Here is a 22,463-nt window from a genome sequence, read left to right as displayed (position 1 = left end):
ATATGGAGCATAGAAAAATCTTTTCAAAAACAGGAGTCGATTTAGACGCCAAGTGGAAAATGTGTCATGCCAAGCAGCAACAAGGAATGTAAACACTCCGGCTCTTCTCCATTGGGAGGCTCTGTAAAGCTACACACAGCTTACCGTTATGTAGGGATATGGCAAAGCCAAACTCTACTCTTTTTAGGGATGCGCAATATTTTCAACATTTTATTTGATCAATCCAGTTTGTTTTAGTGCCTTGCAGTAGCCATTTGTGCCCAAATAAAATAAAATAAATCACTTCCCGCCCGTCTAACAGCACCCGGCAAAGGAAGAGAGAAAACCCCTGCAGGTTACGGCAAGTCACTTTGGAAAGAGCCAGCTGGAGTGCCTGGATGGGAAGCCCCACACCCCACGACACCTTGGACCAGTGGACCTGGCCCGGGGTGGATGGCTCCTTGGTTTCGGTCAGAGGGCAGTTGGACGGAACGTCCGAGGCCAAGTCACTCTCGCTGGAAAGCCAGCTTCATGTCAGTAACTTACCAGCTTTTTCCAATTTCAGCTGGGAATTCATTGACAGCATCCAGGAGAAATTCTTAAAAGAAATAGAAGAGCCCTGATCCGAAAATGAGTCCCAGCATCTGAGGGTAGGATTTTTTCATTATTATTATTTTGTGGTTGTGGAAAAATCAGCTTAGTCTCTGTTGTTTTCATCTCCGTTTTGTGGATGTTTCTTAACTGGGTGGGAATTGGGAGATGATGCTTTCATGATATAATCCAGACAGACTGAGGAATTTTATTAACAGAAAAAGATGGGGTTGACTTATACACTGATTATGGGCAAAAAGAGTAAAGTTTGGCTTTGCCAGCTTCTCACATAGCGGTAAGCTGTGTGGCGCTTCACAGTGCTTCCCAGTGGGGGTGAGTCCATTCTTAGCCAAAAAATATGGGGCCATCTTATACATCAGGTCGATATATATGCCGTGATTTAGTATATTTTTTTTACCATGCCACCTAGTTGGATTCACAGCAATCTATTTATCCATCAAAATGGTTTTTAATTTAGTGAGAATCTGAGGCCCAAATACCAATCTCTATGGGACATCACTAGCCACATCCTGCCAATCTGTTTCTACTCTCTGACTTAACCAATTCCATGCCAATGTCAATAGGTTGTTTGCAATTCCATCTGCACTCAATCTGTTAGCAGTCTCTAATGTGAAACATTATCAAATGTCTTCTGGACGTCCATATACATAACATCCATAGACACTTCCTTATCTAGCATGTTAGTTAATTCCTCAAAAAAATTTAAAAACTCTACTTATGGTATCCAGCAAAATTATATTTCTTTTAAAAAGTGGCAAATAACATTAGTAGAAATAACAATTAGCTATAGGTCATGTTTGAGGGAAGATGAAGTTGATGAAAACTGTTCATGATTTTAAAATATTAGATTATACTTTTGACAGATTATGACCTAACTGTGCAAGCACAATATGAAGTAATAACTGCAGGCAGTACAAGACTATCAGTGCTTTTATTAAACCCCATCGTGTCATTACCTCCAACACCAAATTTTAAAACTAAGGTTGCTTCATTCCAGTTATTAATTCGAGAAGCAATCAATGCATTCTGCTTACGGTATGCTTTGTGAGCATAGAAAAAGGCATCTGTGAACCAGGTCGGAAAGTGAATGCACATAAAAACAAGGGCCCTTTCAAACATGGAAACCACGAGGTATTGTGCCTCGAGATTGGGGGACATAAGAGCCCCCACGGCGGTATTTGTAACATCTATAGGATTCCGGGGTTTGCTTTTCATAATGTTCTGCATTTCATCAAAGCAAGCCTTGATGTACTCTTTACTGTAGACACTTTTTACAAAGTGTCATTTAATTTATTCCACAATTCTTCTCTTTTCTTTCTTTTTGTCTTCTCTTTTACAATGTTTGTTCCGCATGCATCGTTCCCTGGTTCAATGATGCTGATCTGGAGGGAACAAAGTACTTTAGTGAAACGGAATTAACCTTTGTTTTGCTCTTTTTAGTTGTTGGACCTGAAAATCTGTTATCGGTGCCTTACCTCTACTCCAAATTTCCTCATTTCAAGCCTCAAGCAATCTGAAAACGCTTTTAGACCATACTTAGTGATCACAAAGGTACTGCAAGCCACAGGATGAATATATGCAGTCTGGCTAGACATAAAAACAAAGTGACCTAAAATGTACTAGAAAAGAAGAAAAGTTACCTTTCAGAACAACAAAGAGTAAACAGTCTAGATCCAAGCTCCACTGTGCAAGAAACCATGGCCAAGGGAGGGGGAAGATATTATGGCCAATCCATTTCTGCCAGGTTTCTGTTGTTTTCTCACTGCCCCAAGAACTTCCAGTGGAGGAGGGAACATGAAATCCTGTTCCTACATTTCCCGATGTCACTTTGTAGTGCAGGATGTCACTAGATGCACCTGTCTGGAAATTCTGGTAGATATGCCTTATACATCTATTCTTGAGTATGCCTTCAAAAAGCAAGTGGGCCATAATGCTACATTCAAATGGCAAACTATCCTACAGTGATTGACTGCTATCTGAATAGAGGATCCATTAGAATGGCTGCAGCAGCTGAGAAAGTTGGGAACATCTTGCTCATAATGATGACAATATGATTGACTGTGAGACTTTGAGAGGGAGAAGGGAGTCTCACAAACCAAGGTTTTAAATTCAGGATGAACTTCGAAAGGGGGATCAGAAATGAACTGACCACAATAAATTGGCTGAATGATTAATGGGTAACTCCGTGGACAAATAGTGGGAAGTATTCATAGAAGCATTTGGCACAATACAAAACCAGTACCCTAAACCTAAAAGGCAAAGGCTCCACTTTGTAGTTAAGCAAGCGCAGTCAACAAATGAACTGAGAGATAATGCTGGGTTAAAGTAAAGACTTGCACAAATGAAAGAAACATAGAAATCCAGTGGACTGGATAGCTATAAAAAACAGCAAGGAAAGTAATAGAGTGCAAATAGGGAATGTGAACTCATTAAAGAGCGATATTGGCATGGACAATAAGAAAATAGCAAACTTGTTACAGCAACAGGCCTTTTGACAAATTTGTCTATGCTGGCATTTATGCTGCATTTGAGCTTCCTCCCACATTTCCTCATCTAGTTTTGTCAGCATAACTGTCTATTCACTTTGCCCTTATATGCTTATCCAGTTTACTGTTAAATGCATCTATATTATTTGCCTCAAAAAAACCCCTGTGGTAACAAGTTCCACATTTTCACCACTCTCTGGGGAAAAAGGTTTATTTTGTATTCCCTCTTGGTTATTTCTTGGTGGCCTCTAGTTTTGCTCTTCCACATGAATTGAAACACTCTTCCTGTGTCTAACCTATCAAAACCCTTCATAGGGCAGAATTTTACGCTTGGCATGCAGGCTCATGCCCCACGCACCTGAGCATAAAATGACGCGCGATGACATTGGACCTGCGTCCCGATGACATCGCGCAGTCACGCGATATTTCGTTCGGAGTCAGCTTTTACGTTTTTTAGGAAACCCCATTCACGAGTGGGATGAGGTTTCCTAAAGCAAATAAGCATTAAATAAAAACTTTATTTTTGAATTAAAAACATCTCCCATCTCATGTGACAGAGGGGCGTGTTTTATTAAATTTTTGATGTCTTTATTCATTTTTAAAGAAAGCCACTGCCTGCCTCAGGGAGATTGAAGCGCTCTTTCACGCACATGCGCTAACTGCGTGCTAGGCCCGGCTCTCCCTCCTGCCCCCCCACCCGCACAAGTAGCGCTCAGCGCTGCCGCTCATAATCCACGCAGGGCATGAAATCGCGGAGCTGAGCCGATCACGAGCGGCAGTCGGCTGCCCGACCACCCCCGCCAAGGACAAAATCCTGCTCATAATTTTAAAGACCTCAATTAGGTGAGCCCACAGCCTTCTCTTTTCAAATGAATACTTGTAATACGAACAAGGAGCAGGAGTAGGCCATTCAGCCCCCCCGAGCCTGCTCCACCATTTAATAAGACCATGGCTGATCTGATAGTAATGTGAAATCTGCATCCCGCCTACCTCCGATAATCTATCATGCCCTTGCTTACCAAAAATCTATTCACCTCTGCCTTTAAACAGTGACCCCTAGTTCTAGATTCTCCAGTAAGAGGAAACATCCTCTCCACATCCACCCTGTCAAGTCCCCTCAGGATCTTATATGTTTCAATCAAGTCGCCTCCCACTCTTCTAAACTTCAGCAGATACAAGCCTAGTCTGTTCAACCTTTCCTCATAAGACAACCCACCCATTCCAGGTATTAGTCTGGTAAACCTTCTCTGAACTGCTTCCAATGCATTTACGTCCTTCCTTAAATAAGGTGACCAATATTGTACACAGTACTCCAGATGTGGTCTCACTGGTGCTCTGTATGACTGAAGCATAACCTCCCTACTTTTGTATTTAATTCTCCTCACAATAAATGATAGCATTCTATTAGCTTTCCTAATTAATTGCTGTGCCTGCATACTGGCCTTTTGCAATTCATGCACTGACACCCTCTGCATCTCAGAGCTCTGCAACCTCTCACCATTTAGATAATATGCCTCTCTTTTATTCTTCCTGCCAAAATAGACAATTTCACATTTGCCCACATTATACTCCATTTGCCAGATCTTTGCCCACTCACTTAATCTATCTATATCTTTTTGTAGCCTCTTTGTGACCTCTTCACAAATTACTTTCCTACCTATCTTTGTGTCATCAAATTTGGCAACCATCCCACCCATCCCTTCATCCAAGTCACTTATATAAACTGTAAACAGTTGAGGTCCCAGCACTGATCCCTGTGGCACACCACTCGTTACATCTTGCTAACCTGAAAAAGACCCATTTATGCCTACTCTCTGATTCCTGTTAGCCAAACAACCTTCTATCCATGCCAATATGTTACCCCATATATCATGAGCTTTTATTTTCTGCATAACCTTTGATGTGGCAGTTTATCAAATGCCTTCTGGAAATTTAAGTACAGTACATCCATCAGTTCCCCTTTATCCACAGCACATGTTACTTCCTCAACGAACTCCAATAAGTTGGTTAAATATGATTTCCCTTTCACAAAATCATGTTGACTGATTACCTTGAACTTACCCAACACACAAAATCATGTTGATTGATTACCTTGAACTTACCCAAGAGCCCTGCTATAACTTCTTTCATAATAGCTTCTAAGATTTTCTCTATTGTAGTTTCCTGCCCTCTGCCTCCCTCCCTTTTTGAATAATGGAGTTACATTTGCTAATCAATTTTCAAAATGGAAGGAGGGGGTCAAAGTATTAGGGAACCTAAAACTAAATCAAAAGGAATTCAGCAGATTTAATGTAAGTTTACAATTGATAATGAAGAAAATAGTTTGACTTAAGCACATCCCCATTGGACCTGGTTTCCACTGTAGAATATGAAAAGGAATAGGTAAGAAAATTGCCAAAGCTTTGTTCTAATTTTTCAATGCTGTTTTGATTCAGGATTTGTGCCTTTCGGTTTGGAAGATTGCAAATGTCAGTCCATTATTTCAAAAGGAAGAGAGAGAGAATCAAAATAACTGCAGACACAACACGGAAATCACCTGTACCACAGGGTGAAAGAAAGAAAGAAAGTGCGAGTGGTTGATACCATTTATTCTGCCATGTAATAATGAGACCGCATGTGCAGATACATTTGTAAATGCGTGGTGCTGGTGGATAGCCTTGCTTGTTGACCATGATGCACATGATTTTCTGTCCATTGAAATGAATAGACAGAAAGTAGCAGCAGTTCCAACTTGCACTGGTGATGGACAAGGTTTTCTATCAGCAGCACGTGTTGAGAATTGTCCTCGTCACCTAATCCTCGAAATCAACTTGAACTGAGCTACAGTACTGAGCCCAGCTAAACCCGAATGTTGGTAATACTGACTGAGTTATGACACGCCAAGCAGAACTCAACTACTGCTGTGTTGTTGCAATTTTGAACCCAAATTAATGCACTGTGATGAACATTCTAAACTCAAATCATCTTTGCAAGTCTAGAGTTAGGAAAATAAAACAACGAGGTACAGCTTTGTGTTGCCATTCATTTCATGCTTTCTGATTTTCAATCGATGCTACGCATAATTTAGGCAACCAGCAGACTATCTTCTGGTCAGTGAACGTCGCTGAAAGCACAGTGCAACATTTCTTTTCTACTTAAAAGGTGGTTTCTAAATGCTATATATATTGTTGTACTGACGGAGGTGCCATCTTTTGGAAGAAATGTTTAAACGAGGCTCTCTCTGCTGTCTCAGGTGGGTGTAAAAGATCCCATGGCACGATTCTGAAGATGGGAGCAGGGACATTATCCCCAGTGTACTGGCCAATATTTAAAGGTGAGGTTGTGATGATTGCACATATTCAGCAACCTGATGACATAACTGTCACAAGCTGAAACTTGACTTAAGTGAATGGCAAAAGTCACAAATGTAATCATATGTAGATGATGAAATGACCATTAAGAGGGATGGAAAGTTTTTGATATCTGTCACTTGAGGAGAATGGGAGACAGCCTCCAATCTCAGTCGAGTATCCCTATCTGCCGTTAACTATTACAAATTGTTGCTTGAATTAGAATCAATCTTGTCGATTCTTGTTAACTGTCCATTAATGTTGTGTCTAATTGACTTTGGACCTTGATTAAGTTAATAAACATTTAAACCTAATACCCCTTGATGTATGTAGCTGTGTTGGTGCTTTTAAGTGTTACTAAGGGACTTGGGAATTGTAAGCTGCTCCCTTACATCAGGATGGAAATCAGGTATTTGTCGGCACAATTTTACAATGGAGACTTCCTAGAAAAATCAGCATGCCTGCTTAATGCAGTCAGAGTTTGCACTGGAGACATAAAGGATGGAACTGGTAGGAAGCCTGGTGAGTGGCATCATTCTGCCAGTTTTACCGTCTCCTTGACCTTGGCAGTGAGAGGGGGAAGGAGAGGCACAAGGAACTGTCTTTTTAAAAAAGCGGGATGGAAACTCAGCAGCACCTGGCCTTACCCCAAATTCTGCCCATTTTGGAAAAGGCTGTTTTGAAGGTGATGACCAGCTTTCATGTGTGCATCTCTCCTTCCATCTCCTATTTCTCCATCTCCCTCACTCCTCCCCACCCCACAATTCTCTCTAATTAGCCTTTTTTTTAACTGTTTTTTTCTACTTTTATTTCAACATAGCTCTTCTGGTAATTCTGCCTTGAATATTATCATGTATGACTGGCAGACACAGCAGCACGCAAGCAGAAGATATTCGCCTATAAGGATAACTAGCCTAAGCTATGGGGTGGGCAGAGGGTAGTTGCAAACACTTGGTGAAGGATTTGCCTTACATACCATAGTGGTCCTATAGGTCTGAATTAAAGCAGTGAGAATCTGAACAAGAGTCTTTGATTGAAACTTAGATCACTACAACATCTGACCAACCTTTAGATTGTCGAAGAAGTGGAATGAAAGCTATTGCCATCCGGATGCTTCCCCTCAGATCAACGTCAGCTTGTCTTTGATAGATCTGAATATTGCTCCATTCCACCTCACTCCGTCCTGAATCACCAGCGTTGTTGACTAATCCCCACAGGCCTGAAATAAAACCTCAGCACATCAATACAGTTCAACGAGCATTGCAATCAGCTCTGAAACATACGCACTATAAACGGAACTCATTCAGCGCTTGTATGAGTCTGTTTAGAAGGGACGCAGTCATATTGTAGGTCAAGCTAAGAATCAATTAAAATTTTTCACCAGGTTTTGTTACAGTATGGCAAGATCAGAATTCATAATGAAAATGTCACATTCTTCCCACGGGAAAGAACAGAAATAAATAAAAACTTTGCTGAGAAGGGAGATAGTGACAATAAAATATTAACAGACACGGGGATTTATTCAGGGAAAGAGAAAGGAATTAAAATACCCCAGAAAATACTTGTAACCCTAGAAAGAAAATTAAGAAGACCATAGCACAGTCCAGTTACATGATTCCGACTACAAATGATAATGGCAAGCTAGGCCCTGAGCCTCACCCATATTGGAAGACTTAAGGCAAAAAAAATTCACTGAAAGTGGCATCACAGGTAGACAGGGTTGTAAAGAAAGCTTTTGGCATACTGGCCTTCATAAATCAAAGTATTGAGTATTGGAGTTGGGATGTTATGGTGAGGTTGTATAAGACATTGGTGAGGCCAACTTTGGAGTATTGTGTGTAGTTCTGGTCACCTAACTACAGGAAGGATATCAGTAAGATTGAGAGAGTGCAGAGAAGATTTACTAGGATGTTGCCGGGTTTTAAGGAATTGAGTTACAGGGAAAGATTAAACAGGTTAGGACTTTATTCCTTGGAGCGTAGAAGAATGAGGGGAGATTTGATGGAAGTTTACAAAATTGTGAGGGGTATAGACAGAGTAAATGCGAGTAGGCTCTTTCCACTTAGATTAGGAGAAATAAACACGAGAGGACATAGCTTTAGGGTGAAAGGGAAAAGGTTTAGGGGGAACATTAGGGGGAACTTCTTCACTCAGAGCGTGGAACGAGCTACCATCTGACGTGGTAAATGCGGGCTCACTCTTAAGTTTTAAGAATAAATTAGATAGATACATGGATGGGAGAGGTCTGGAGGGTTATGGACTAGGTGCAGGTCAATGGGACTAGCGGAATAATATTTCGGCACAGGCTAGAAGGGCCGAATGGCCTGTTTTCTGTGCTGTAGTGTTCTATGGTTCTATGGTTCTAGAGGCAGCAACTACATCTGGCCAATTGACTAAGTGTGCGTGACAGCCCTGGAATACAAAAAGGTTAAGGTGAGATTTGATTGAGGCTGCTAAAGGACCTGGAAAAGAAAGAAACAGACATGGTAGATTGAGAGAACCTTTTCCAGCTGGTAGTGGATGGAGACAGGGGGAGTCTGGAACAAGAAGGCATGACCTGAAACTCAGAGCCAAGCCATTCAGGAGTGAAGTTAGAAAGAAAAAAAATGAAAGGCTTCCATTTATATTGCATCATTCAAGCCTACCAGGCATTTCAGGGTGCTTTGCAGCCAATGAAGTACTTTTTGAAGTGTTGTAATGTAAGAAATGTGACAGGGAACTTGTGCGCTCAAACAGCGACATAACAGCTAGATAATCAGCTTCTTTTTACATGTTGATTGAGGGGTGAATATAGGCCAGGTCACTGGGAATGATTTCTTCAAAATAGTGCCAGGGGATCTTTTATATCCACCTGAGGGGGCAGACAGGGCCTTGGTTTAACATTCATCCAGAAGGGGGCACCTCCTATAGTGCAGCACTCCCTCAGAACTGCAGTGGAACATCAGCCTGCATTTTTGTGCTCAAGTACGAGAGAGGGACATGAACCCAGCACCTTTGGACTCAGAGGTTACAGTGCTAACATCTGAGCCATGGCTGACATCGTTCTTCACGGAAAGGATGCTGAAAAAAGCTATAGATGCTAGCTCAATTAATAAATCATTGTAAATCTGAGATCGAAAGATTTTTGCTAGCAAAAGGTATAGAGGGAAATGCAGCCAAGATAGGTGGATGGTGATACAGATCGGCCATGATTGTATTGAATGGTGGAACTAGCTTGAGCAGCTGAATGGCCTCCTCCTGTCCCTATGCTCCTATCATAGACATTAACATTGAATGGATTTTGTATGGAGAACTTGCAGATGTTTCAAGGCCATTTGGCCTGCTTAGACTCAGGTTTAAAAGATAATCACAAGAAGGACTTGAAAACCGAACTGATATGGAGAAGATGTGACCAACAAGAGCTCATACTGAAGGACGGTGCTGCACAGGGGAGCCAAAACGATGAAGTGAATGATGTTGAAATGCAGCAATGTCGGTTATACTGTTATCATGCCAGATGGTTACGCCATTCACCAGTGGAGGGAGTTACACACAAATGTGCTGGATTGGTCCATGGACTGGCATGATTCACACGTAAAATGAGTCTGAGCCATTGAACCCTGAGGAAACTTGAGTACCCTTGCAACTGTTTGAAAGCATACTGCATTCTCCACTCTTCAGTACAGCTCTGGGAGTGTTTCCATTTTGGTTAGGCACAAATCTCCCCACAATATCCAAAAGCCACGGCTGGAATTTTACGGCCCTGTCACGGTGGAGATGGGGCGGTAAAATGCAGCGAGCCATTCGAAATTGACTTTGGCGGGACCGTAAAATCCCACTGGCGTAAAATTTCACTCCACATCTTTGTTCTAGATCAGCGGCCGGGCGGCAATACAGATTGGAGCTGTGTTCTTTGGGATAGCACGCAGAAGGGGTGGGAAAAGAACAGTGAACTTTATACAGTAGACCTTGATGCCCTTTTGAATGAGCTGGAGGAGAGGAGGCACAATTGTTTGGGACCGGGCTCCCCCACGTCTGGCAGCTGTGTCATCTGGAGGGAGTTGGCATTGACACTCTCAGCCAACTCCTGCATTCCCAAAACAGCAGAGCAGTGCAGAAAAAAAATCCAATGACCTCACAAGATTTCACAAGGTGCAACACTCATGTTAAGCCAAGTTAAAATGAGCTCCACTGATGCTCAAGTAAAAAAGCCCTCATCAGGAAAGATTCCCCTAAAGAAGCACAAATTTATGCCTCAAGTAGGTGGGCGTTAAGGATGTTATCATCTAATATCCATATAAAGGTCTTTAGCATGGATAATTGGAGCTTAAAGGCACTTTGCTACACTTTTTTATTATTGAGAAAGCATTGGGAGTAGCCATAGTCCAGTACAGCAGCATGGTTGAATCGCACATGGGGCGCGATTTTCCGGTCCTGCCGAAAATCACTGGACTTTTGGCTGGGCTGCTGAATCTCCTGCAGTGGGTCCCACCACAACGGGGCTGGAAAATCCTGGCCATGGTTTCACACTGGCTGGTGATAACCCAGCGTTAGACTGATAAGAAATTACTCAAGAACAAAAAAAAGGGAAACTTTGCACCTATAATAATGCATAGAAGGGAAATAAATGACTCCTGTCCATAGCAAGAGCCACACCAAACTTGGTTCCAGCATAAAGATATTCAGAGATGGAAAATATGTCGCCTTTAGCTCCCTAAAAGTCAGTGGTATCCAAATATTTGGAAAAAGGAACCAGATCTACATGATACAACGACAGAATAACTCACAGTAAAAATCCCACGAAAACCTAATCTAGAGTTATTTGGGTTGATTCTAACTCCAAATATAGTTTACAGCTCACCTTCAGAAACTTCTCAAAGTGATTAACCATCCCTCAAATCTTTTAATCAATATGGTAAAGTAATGAGTCACATACGGACTCTGGGATGAGGCTATGTCTTGCTAAAACTTGCATTTTCACTTCATTAATTCAAACAGAGCAGGAAATTATTAAGAAAGTTCTTATTTTTACATTTCTCCCTTCCACAGAAATCTCTTTACTCTGTACTATCAGTTTAATTTTTAATAATTGTTTCCCTGTTCCGACTCACCTTGTTTTAATTCTTAACATGTTTTTATTCTGGACAATATGCAATGTTGATTCCACTACCTTGGGCAAGTGCCATCCCAAGCTGACTTATGGAACACCCATATACTTTGCTGGCCAGTGCTTCATCACATACAGCTATTCCATTAGTAATTCCCCCTGCATCACATCACTCACCTCCATTGCTACCTCAGGACCTCTAGCACCACATTATTGGTCCAGGCCTTCATCCTTTTGAGACTGGACTCACCCTGTTGCTCATATAACCTGCTTCAGCCTTCTCGAGCTTCAGTTCATCCAAAATACTGTGGCTCACACCCTACACTCCTGTTGCCTCTGTCTTCTCCTTCAATGCCTTCGCAGACTCTCAGTGAATTGATTTTAAAGTGCAAAGTGATACATTTTGGTAGGAATAATGAGGAAAGAGAATATGAAATAAAGGATACACTTCTAAAAGGGCCCAGGAACACAGTGACCCGGGAGTATATGTGCACAAATTGTTGAAGGTGGCACAACAAGTTGAGAAAGCAGTTAAAAAGGCACCTGGGATCCTAGATTTTATAAATAGAGGCAGACGGTACAAAAGCAAGGAAGTCACGGTAAACACTAATAAACACTAGTTCTGCCCCAACTGGAGTACTGTGTCCAATTCTAGGCACCACGCTTTAAGAAGGATGTTAAGGCAATGGAGAGAGTGCAAAAAGGATTCGAAGAATGGTTGCATGGATGAGGGACTTCAGTTACATGGGTAGATAGTTCTCCTTTGAGAAAAGAAGGTTGAGAGGGGCTTTGACAGAGTTGTTCAAAATCATGAGGGGTCAGAATAGAGTTGATAAGGAGTACCTGTTCCCATAGGTGGAAGGATCGAGAACCAGAGGGCACAGATTTAAGGTGATTGGCAAAAGAAGCAATGGTGACACGAGGAAAACCTTTTTCATGCAGCATGTGGTTAGGATCTAGAATGCACTGCCTGACAGTGTAGAGGTGGAGATTCAATCTTGGCTTTCAAAACAGGATGTGATTGTTGTCAGAAATGAAAAGGATTTGTAGAACTAAGGGCAAAGGCGGGTGGGGGATGTTGGATTAGGGGAGTTACTCTTGCAGAGAGCCGGCAAGAACGTAATGGGCTGAATGGCTTCCTTCTGTGCTGTAACCATTCCATGATTCAGCCACTGAATACCTTCCTCCTGTAACTGCTTGCCCAGATACCTCTCCCTTGTCAACCCCCTACTCTCCGTGTTCTCAAAACATCTCATTTTAAGTCCTAGTCCTTTCCTTTCACCGTTAATAAGTCTCAAAAATTGCAAAGTTGCAGTAAATACCTTCAGCGGGCAGATTCGGCTGCACAAATTCCTTTGCTCTTACCACATCTTCATCCAGGGTGACATCAAGTTTCAGAATATTCAGTTCAATGGAGCATTCCTTCTTCAGGCGTTGCGCCCCTGGTCGATCTGGGAACAAACAGCCAGCAAACGCACGGAACCCCATCTCATCGAGCTGCTTTGCCAGGAGGTGTCCAAAGCCGGTGTCACAGCCTGTGATCAGCACGGCTCTGCCTTTGGAGTTAATGCGAGCGGCCGCCTGCTCCCCAGAAGGAAAAAACAGTTCGGACCAGTACTCCCATTTCCCGCTTTTTACCGGTGCTTCATTTTAAAGTATACAAGACCAGTTCGGACCAGTATTCTTATTTTCCAGTTTTTACTGTTTTTTTCTCTTTCTGGGTACTGTGATACAATCCAGATTAATGGAGGGATTAAGCATGCCACAGAAGAGACCAACCTGAATGAACACAGAACACCAAGCAGCAGTAAAACTGTGCGCATCTGTACAGCTACAGAAATCTTCAATTGCCAAAATGTTCCCTGTGCTGTTTGTTCTCAGGCTAGCTAATCTGGTCTATTTGGTGATGCTCAGTCTCTGCTGAGGCTCCCTAAGATTCTACAGTGACCAACCCCTCCGGCCCTTCCTGCTGGTTTAATCGGCAAAAACAGTAGAAGGCGCAGTAACGAATGAATTGCAAAGTTAATTGGACGATAGAGAAGAAGAAGAAGATCGGCAAGTGAACATTGAAGGATTCAATTTCAAAAGTCTCTGTTAATCAATCTTGAGATGATGGATTGCTCTCCGCCATTTGCAGCAATTAGTTCCACATTTAAGAAAAACCAAAGGAGATGGGAGGAAAAGGTTGTTTGACTGAAATAGGGAATCAGTTGGGTAATAGAAACAAAGAAAAATTTGCGCCCACAGGAAAAGGTCATTCAGCCCTTTATGAATGTTCTGCAGCCATTCAGTAATATCTGTGCCGCTGGCATCAGGGTAGGTAACATACCATCCTGGAGTCACATCTGCAGCCGCAGAAACACCTGTCTGTTCGCCTAACTTATTGCATCTCCCAACACTATGGCTTTCCTGACCTTCCTGTTTTCCACACAGCTGTGCGCACATTGGCGGCCAGGTTTCCTACACGACAACAGTGACTACACTTCAAAAAATACTTCATTGGCTGTAAAGTGCTTTGAGACGCCCAGTGGTCCTGAAAAGCACTACATAAATGCAAGTTTTTCTTTTCTGTGCCAACATGGTGCTGTGGCCTCGGCTTTGGTTGTATCCTCCAGAGGAACTAATGTTCTCACTCGTATTCAAAACTGGTTGGAGAGCGAGACACACTCATGGCACTTCTACACATCCTCTCTGGTGCACCATCTACTGGATCTCAAAGTCTATGGGCAGGCACAGCTTCTGCCAGTACCCAGTTCCATTGAAATTTAATGTGCATTCATTTTAGAACAGGTGTTTTTAACTCTGGTGTAGCTCATTTGTAACTCAGTTTCAAACCCCGTACCTTGGAACTACACCAGTTTTGCCTCAGAAAGAAATGTCCTAGGCTATCTTTAAAAGCATTTTTTCATTTACTGAAAGGATACATAATCATTGCCGTTGTTACATGCATATAGCACCATCTACTGGGTGCCACTGATAAAAAAGGAATTTATAGGTTGTAAATCATTTTAATCTTCTGAGACCTGTAACTCCAGGATGTGAAATACACCTGGCATCCTAAGTAAGGTTTATTGCAAGCAATTCCTAGCTCCAGATTATCGGAGGCATCTTCCAGTTTGGGTACGGACGGAATACCTGGCGCTCGTGCTCATCCAATGACATCAATAATAGGATAGTCAAGCAATCAATCCACAACAACCAACTTCCTGTCCATGTCCAGAATGAGAATGGCCCTCATAGCCTGCCCATCAGGAAAAGACCTGCATATGCATAAATACGTGTCAAAGGGAGACAGTGGTTGGGTCACTAGACTAGTAATCCAGAGGCCAGGCTAATTCTCTTGGGGCACAGGTTCAAATCGCATCATGGCAGCTGGTGGAATTTCAATTCAATTAATAAAATCTGGAATTGAAAGCTAGTCTCAGTAATGGTGACCATGAAACTATCATCAGTTGTTGTAAAAACCCATCTCTAATGTCATTTAGGGAAGGAAATCTGCCGTCCTTGCCCAGTCTGGTCGACATGTATTTCCAGACTAGTGTTGGACAGAGCTGTGTGTACCAGCCAGCATGGAGACAACTCCTACCTTGTACCCTTTACTGTAAATTTGTGAATAGTTCTAAGAGTCAGCAAAGACTTACAGTTAACCTATGTATGACTACAAATACTTCTTCAGACCTACCGAACTGTATCCAACACAGTACAACACCATTAGGCAGTCATACCCTTACATTACAGGCTGAGTTAGATAGTTAAGGACCACTTACCCTGGTCCTAACCCTTGGCAATGCCCAATTCCTCAGCCACAAAGAGCAGCAAAAAGGGGCAGAAAGCATAGGGTCTCCACCCCTTTAAATTTGCCACCAGATTTATGGAGCTTTCCTGCTTAGCTTGTAGGATAAAGGAAGTTAGTGACTTTTCCGATGAATGTGTTGAATGGACCTCTTCTATTGTGTTTGTCATTTATGATCATTACGAACCAGTGCACTTGCTCTTTGTTAATCCACTGCCGAATATGTCCGCCCTGCATGGGAAAGATCTACTCATGCTAAGAAGATGGATGCCGTTCTGAATGCAAGTTGCCGACTTATCACAGGTTGTTTAAAACCAACAAACACCAACAGCCTGTTTATCCTGGCGGGTATCGCTCCCCCTGATATAAGAAGAACGGTAGCCAGCAAGAAAGAGTGGCTCCGTCAAACATCAGATGAGAGGCACCCTCTACATGGTCGTACACCTACACCCAGCCACCTGAAGTCAAGGAAGAGCTTCATGAACAGTGTTGTTCCATTACAATCAACCCCATCTGAAGCCTGCATCGCCTTGTGGAAAGATCGGCTCGCCAGTCTCGAACAACCCCCAGCAATGGAAATTCTACCGGATGAAAGCCTTCCCCCAGAAGCTAATTGCAACTGGGCAACCTGGAAGTGCCTTAACAGACTTAGGACTGGTGTAGGTCGTTCAAAGGTATCACTAAGCAAATGGGGATATACAACCTGCCCAACAACTTGTGAATGTGGAACTGAGCCACAGACTATGCAACATCTCCTGCAATGTCTATCGCTAGAGGAACCCTGCACTGTTGCAGATCTTGCCGAATTCAACAACAAAGCACAAAAATGTGTCTAGTTCTGGCTGTATAGACTGTCCGTGGACACGATAAGAAGATCAACATAGGTAGCAAGCTATAGGATATGGGTTGGGAAGTGCTCTTCTGAGACTAGGGTTAATTCATAAATATTTAGGTAAGAGTAGAGAGAATGTAATCCAGAATCCAGCTGCTGTAAATATTTTTAAAACTGTTCAGATATCATGCAAACATCTGCCACAAACCATGGAGTGGTACAGAAGCGACTGTTAGAAAACACAGACTGCAACATGTCTAACTACGCTACCGTAGCCTATGTAATGCATTATCTTGCCGCGCTTGCCTACAAATATGGCACAACATCCCATTTGCTAGTACTAACATCAATCATTTTCATAAGCACAATAATTAACTTCTTCAAGAAAACCTTTAAAAAACACAAATGCGGATGTATTTAACCTGTAAAATAATGCCTGCTGTACAGCCGGTATTCTCACACAATGGTTTACAATGCAATGTGTATGCACGGTGAAATCCTCCTCCTTCAGATACCATGCCCTAAGAAGTCTTCAGTGTCCATGGACTTCCATTGGATTGGTCCATGATTATGCTTGGCAAAGTACTACAGTGGTTAGCCCTTGCCTTCTGCAGTATGGCTGACCAGGAACCCCTCCTGCTCTTATCGCTTGCCATCAGGTGCATTGGAAGGATTTACAGGCTGATAATCAACATGTTTGACCACGTTATGAACACACCTTCCATGGCCATCAAGTCCCAAAGTGGGGCTTGAACCCAGAGCTAGGGACGCTACCGCTGTGCCACAAAACTGGACCATGAAATGACGGGGGTAAATTTGACTTTGGACAATCATTTAAAAGAGGTGCTATTGGCTCAGCCATCTATTAAACACCTCTCCCCTTTTCTTTTGTTTCCATTATATTGGCAAATGTTACCTCCAACTTGTTTGAATAGTATTTTTACAAAGCTGAATAAAATTGCTAACAACTTTATAAAGTACTTGAACTTTGTCCTTGTGATTTGTGAGGCCATCCAAAACTCTGCTGTCTGTGTCCTTACTCAGACCAAATCCTACTCAACCTTCACCCCTGTGCTCGCTGACCTACACTGGCCCCAGCCCTAGCAACGCCCCAATTTTAAAACTCTCATCCTCGTTTTCAAATCCCTCCACGGCTTTGCCCTCCCCTATCTCTGTAATCTCCTCCAGCTTGACAACCCTCCAAGACATTTTCACTCTGCTGATCCTGGCCCCTTGGACATCCCTGATTATTAGTAGCCATTCCTTCAGCTGCCAAAGCCCTGAGCTCTGGAGTTCCTTCATGAAATTTCTCTACTCCTTTAGCTCTCTTTCCTTCTTTAAGATGCTCCTTATCTCTTTGACCAAGCTTTTGGATGCCTGCCATAATTACTCCTCATGTGGCTCATTGTTATAATTTTTTGATAATGCTCCTGTGAAGCACCATATGTTTTACTATGATGAAGGTGCTATATACATACATGTTGTTGATGATTTCATATGTTTCATGAAATTTGTAAGGTAGCGTCCAATGCAACCACTAGAACCCATTTTCTATCCATTATTCTATATGCTGTTCCTTTGATGTCAATATTTTTCAATGCCAAAAAATACTATTCATCATGCTAAGATTGTTAACTTTGCAAGTTAAATTTTGATGTCCTGTATAAACCCATGAACAGTACTCACCTACACTTTATGCACAGCAAATACAACACAGAAAAGTAAAGAACAACAATCATACCATTCTTATGTCTCAGGCTTGTTTTGGTTTATTATAAAAGCAAAATACTGCAGATGCTGGAAATCTGAAACAAAAACAAAAATTGCTGGAAAAACTCTGCAGGTCTGACAGCACCTGTGGAGAGAAAGACAGAGTTAACGTTTCGAGTCCTAATGACTCTTTTTCAGAATGAAGAAGAGTCATACGGACTCGAAACGTTAACTCTGTCTTTCTCTCCACAGATGCTGTCAGACCTGCAGAGTTTTACCAGCAATTTTTGTTTTTGTTTGGTTTATTATAGTTTTGTTTAATTTTGCCCCAGTCGCTGGTATCTAGAATACTTCAGATATAATATTTTTCAACAGCTGAAAGTAAAATTATTTTGAACGCAGAAATAATACAATATCGGACTACTTTTTGTACGTTAATTATTGTACTGTTGAATAACACAACAGCAACCCTGCAATGAAAATGCAAGTGCTGTGTAAGATTTGTATTTTATTATTTCATAACTTCAGTGATGTATGATGTTATATAAATAATTGCTTTCATTTGGATGAAAGAATTGATATTTACCGCTGCCACCATATTATGTTTTAAAACCCAGGGCAGTATTTAATGGAGGTGGTGGGGTGCTTAACCGCCAGCAGGAGAACCGGTGAGAGACCCACGTTGCCTCCTTTTGGGCTGACCCACCAAACTAACTGCCAGTCAGGCACTTAACTGGGCAGTTTCAGGTGCCCGGGAGACAAAGGGCCCTGAGGGTGGAATTCCCACCCTCAAGAGCTGTCAACCGATCAGAGGCCGGCAGCTTGGCAGCACTGGCAGGAGTGGTGGCTGCTGTCGGCAATGGATGCACTCAAGGCCCAGGATCGCCGATGGACCCAAGCCACAGGTGAATGATGGTAGGATGGGGTTTGCAGGTTGAGGGACATAGGGGAGTGTGTGGTGTTGGAGGGGATGGGGCGGGGGGAAGGAAATGGCAGCAAGGGAAGCAGGGTGGCTCTCAGCAGGCCCCCCACCCCACCCCCTTGTCCCAGATGGCAGGTCCCTCAATCAGGCACTGAGTGCCTTTGCCGTTCCCGGAAGCCTGCAAGTAACCCTGAAAAGTTTGCTTTTCAGGCTCCTCACATGGCAAGTCCCCATTGCCGGCGCTAAATAAGCATCTGTATCAAGGCTCTTCACAGGAGTGTTACCAAAAAATTATTACACTGAGCCACACAAGGAGATATTAGGACAGGTGACCAAACGTTGGTCAAAGAGGCAAGTTCAAGCCCACTTAAGGGCCTTAATTGGCAGCGGGGCTGGTGACCCTCCATGAGCCTTCCTGCATCAGAATTAATCAGGGCAATGGTGGGAAGGCGGGAAGGTCCCCTACTGCCGCACTCCCCCACCCCCGGTCTGGTTAAATGCCACCCCCGCAACCTCCCCCCATCCCCACGCCTCCAAACTCCACTCGTGGTAGAGCACTAAGTTCCACCCAATAGTAAGATATACAAGTAATTCGGAGATTTTTAGATTGTAATTCTAGTTCGTTTTGAAATTGGTCAATGATGGATTATTTCCTCCGCTTGTATTGGCTAAGGAAGAATAATATTCAGCTTGTTTCGCTTAAGAGGCTTTAATGGTTTGAGGATTCTTTCTCTTCAAGATTGATGTTAAGCAGTTTAATTTTTTATCAGCAAATTTAAAAATGCAGAAAGCTGTTCAACACAATGACATTTCTACAGCTTTTCAGATCTCTAAATCTCTACTTTTGCAAAAGCTTGCTAAACCTACGGCAAAAATATTATTGCTTATTTTCAAAATGCATGAAGTTTTAGGATTGCATTTTCTATTAGGTACAAAGCAGAAGTACGCTGAAAAGATCCAACCTTAGTAGTGCCTTCTGGATATCTTGGATTTTGGATTTTGTGAAGTATATCTGACAGCAAGCTTGACAAATAATACAAGCATTATAGTAGGTTTCCTAAAAATGATAACAGCAAGTTAGAAACTCTGCAATTCGAAGAGATACAGTGAGCACTGCTCTCAAAATATACAACACAAAGACTGAGACCTTGAAACGTAAAAGTCATCCTGAAATTTTTACTAAAATTGTGCTTATTAAGTGGTAAAATATTCATATTCTATTATTTACTCTTGCACACTTGTGACAAGTTTCAAAAATAGGAATCATTTCAGCATGAGATATCATTATTATTAAGGCCACTGATTTTTGGCGACTTAACAAGTCAAGTGTTATTTTTGTTACAAAGGATTTGGGTTTTTACCATGTTGGGGAATCATATTGTGCACATGCTACTCACTTATAATTAGGGATACTGGTTTATAGTGACTGAATAGGTCATGTTCCATTTTTATTACATGAGATTACAGAATTTTTTTTGAATTTTTAGTGGTGTCTTGGCAATCATATTCCATAATTCCATCTATCTTTTATGAAAATAGGTCAAGTTCCATTTTTTGTATGTGGGATTACAGAATTTTCTTCAATTGTTAGTGGTGCCTTGGGAATCATATTCCATTATCTATTTTTTAAGGAAAACCACAAACCAATGGATTTGATTATTGTGAATCTGTACTGAAGCTAGGATATAGTCTATTTAGTCCAATTCACTCCAAGGTGAAAGATTTGTAGAGCTGCTTTTTTGAAAGACAATGCCTTGCAATGTCAAACTTTTAAATTTCTCACCCTTGTTTTCAAATCCCTCCATGGTCACACCCCTCCTTCTCCAGCCCTACAGCCCTCCGAGATCTCTGATCTCCACAAATTCTGACCTCTTGACCATCCTTGATTGTAATCACTCCATCGTTGGTGTGCTGTCAGTTGTCTAGGCCTTAAGCTCTGGAATTCCCTCCCTAAATCTCTCCACCTCCCTACCTCTCTTTCCTCCTTTAAGAGGTCCCTTAAACCCTACCTCTTCAACTAAGCTTTTGGTCATCTGTCCCGATATCTCCTTCTATGGCGCAGTGTTGAATTTTTGATTGTTAACGATCTTGTGAAGCACTGAATCTTCTGAATATTTTTGCTACATTAAAGGCAGTGTACAAATGCAAGTTGGTATTCTTGTTGCATTTCTGAATTATCTTTAGTGCCATAATGAAATGCACAAAATCAAAAGCAAATTTTCTGCTGAAGGAAAGTTTTCTGTCACCCTTCTGTATTCCGTATGTTTAAAATCGTGTCACTTTTATTTGTGTAACTGTGAGGTAATTTACTGACTGACTGACTTAACAAAGCATATACACAAAAGACTACAATATACTTCTTTCAAAATGCAAAGAGCTCATTCAAAACTCTGTATTAATTAGACATTTATATCGAATCCAGACACCATTCCTATTGAATGTCAGCTTGCTCTACATTGTAACCCATTTTAATTTGCTGATCTTGTTTGGTTTCCAGCAGGTACAAGAGTATACTTGAGTTGTATTAGAAATAGGTAGGGCAAAGAAATGACTGGATTTATAAACCCCAAATACGCTTGCAGGATTGGTCTACTAGAATTGTCACTTGGTAATACCGAGCTTGAACATTGTTGAAAAGAAAGACGTGTTGTTGAAGCTTTCCATCTTATGCGCATCTCTGTGGCTTCTAGCAAACATAAATGTGTCACTTGGATGAACGCTTATTTTTGGTTGAATTTCTCTTAGTATGTATTCGACCCAAGGTTGTGCCTGCGTTCATTTGCAAGTGCATTGACAATGCTAAGGTGAAACATAGTCCCACAATAGAGCAAATGTTCATACAGGTGGCTCACTTACACTCGGTAAAAGCAACTTAAATTCATATGCAGGAATCAGTTCTCTGCAAACAAAAGGAATATGTTCAAGCCCTGCGCCTTTGTGAAATTACCCACAGCATGCAGAGTCTATAGTTCCCCATTGCTTTCTCCATAGCAATGCCTCAGCCAATCAGAATTGACTTGCCAACTAATCAACATCGTTTCCTCCTACAGTATTAATTGTTGTGATAGTTTGAAATATGGCGTTCCTGGATTTGTCCTAATGAGTGCCAGTCGAAAATCTTCAGCAACATGTCTTGCTTTTCAGCAATAAGGAAGTTATTTCAAATTGAATTTGGACAGGGTCACAATTGACCTCACAGGCTGTTGCCAATAATCAATAGTTTCATTTCGTTTGCGCCCATCGTATTGGCATTAAACCAGGACAAGAATGTAGTCCTTTGATTGTTAACTTCTGGTTTCAAAGTTGAGGATCCAAACTAGTAAAACGCCAAAAATAAAAAGCAGGTTTGGATGGGCATAATAGTGATGTTTTTTGTGTGTGGGGGTGACAAGAATTTAGAGCAGGGAACTTGATCCACCAGGTTTTCACTCCACATATAATCAAGGATAATGGCAATGGAGCGCCTGCCGAATAAGTAAATACTAGGCTGAGGACAAGGTGATGCCTTTCTAACATGTGCCTGTACAAAGTAGGCATCCCTGCCAGAGGATGATGTGTTAAAGGTGCAAGTGGAGCCATAAAGGGCAAACTGCGCAAGTTGTTTTATAAGGAATTTTAATAAGTTTTAAACAGAACTTTGGTTTAGCTGCATCTTTCGGAAAAATCTGAAGGCTCCAGCTGCAAAGCTTGGTCCTGCTGAAAAGGATTTTGAAG

At 41.9% G+C, this 22,463-nt stretch overlaps 1 protein-coding gene across 1 annotated transcript in view; it reads right to left on the bottom strand.

Annotated features, from left to right (window-relative positions):
* Nucleotides 1–1,779: 1,779 nt before the first annotated feature.
* The window catches only part of LOC144690017 (D-beta-hydroxybutyrate dehydrogenase, mitochondrial-like), a 105,554-nt gene continuing 84,870 nt past the window's right edge, over nt 1,780–22,463 (bottom strand). Inside the window, exons 2-5 of the mRNA XM_078557549.1 lie at nt 12,815–13,073; nt 7,473–7,625; nt 2,067–2,200; nt 1,780–1,973 (exon numbers count right to left, since the gene is read on the bottom strand). Of these exons, the coding sequence (XP_078413675.1) occupies nt 1,863–1,973; nt 2,067–2,200; nt 7,473–7,625; nt 12,815–13,073 (657 nt within the window). The 3' untranslated portion in view covers nt 1,780–1,862. The remainder of the gene's footprint in view (nt 1,974–2,066; nt 2,201–7,472; nt 7,626–12,814; nt 13,074–22,463) is intronic.

This window comes from Cetorhinus maximus, chromosome 14 (genome assembly GCF_964194155.1).
Source record: "Cetorhinus maximus chromosome 14, sCetMax3.hap1.1, whole genome shotgun sequence".
In the NCBI taxonomy this organism is placed as follows: Eukaryota; Metazoa; Chordata; class Chondrichthyes; order Lamniformes; family Cetorhinidae; genus Cetorhinus; species Cetorhinus maximus.
Note: the sequence above shows the minus strand (reverse complement) of the source record. Positions and strands in the feature narration are given on the sequence as shown.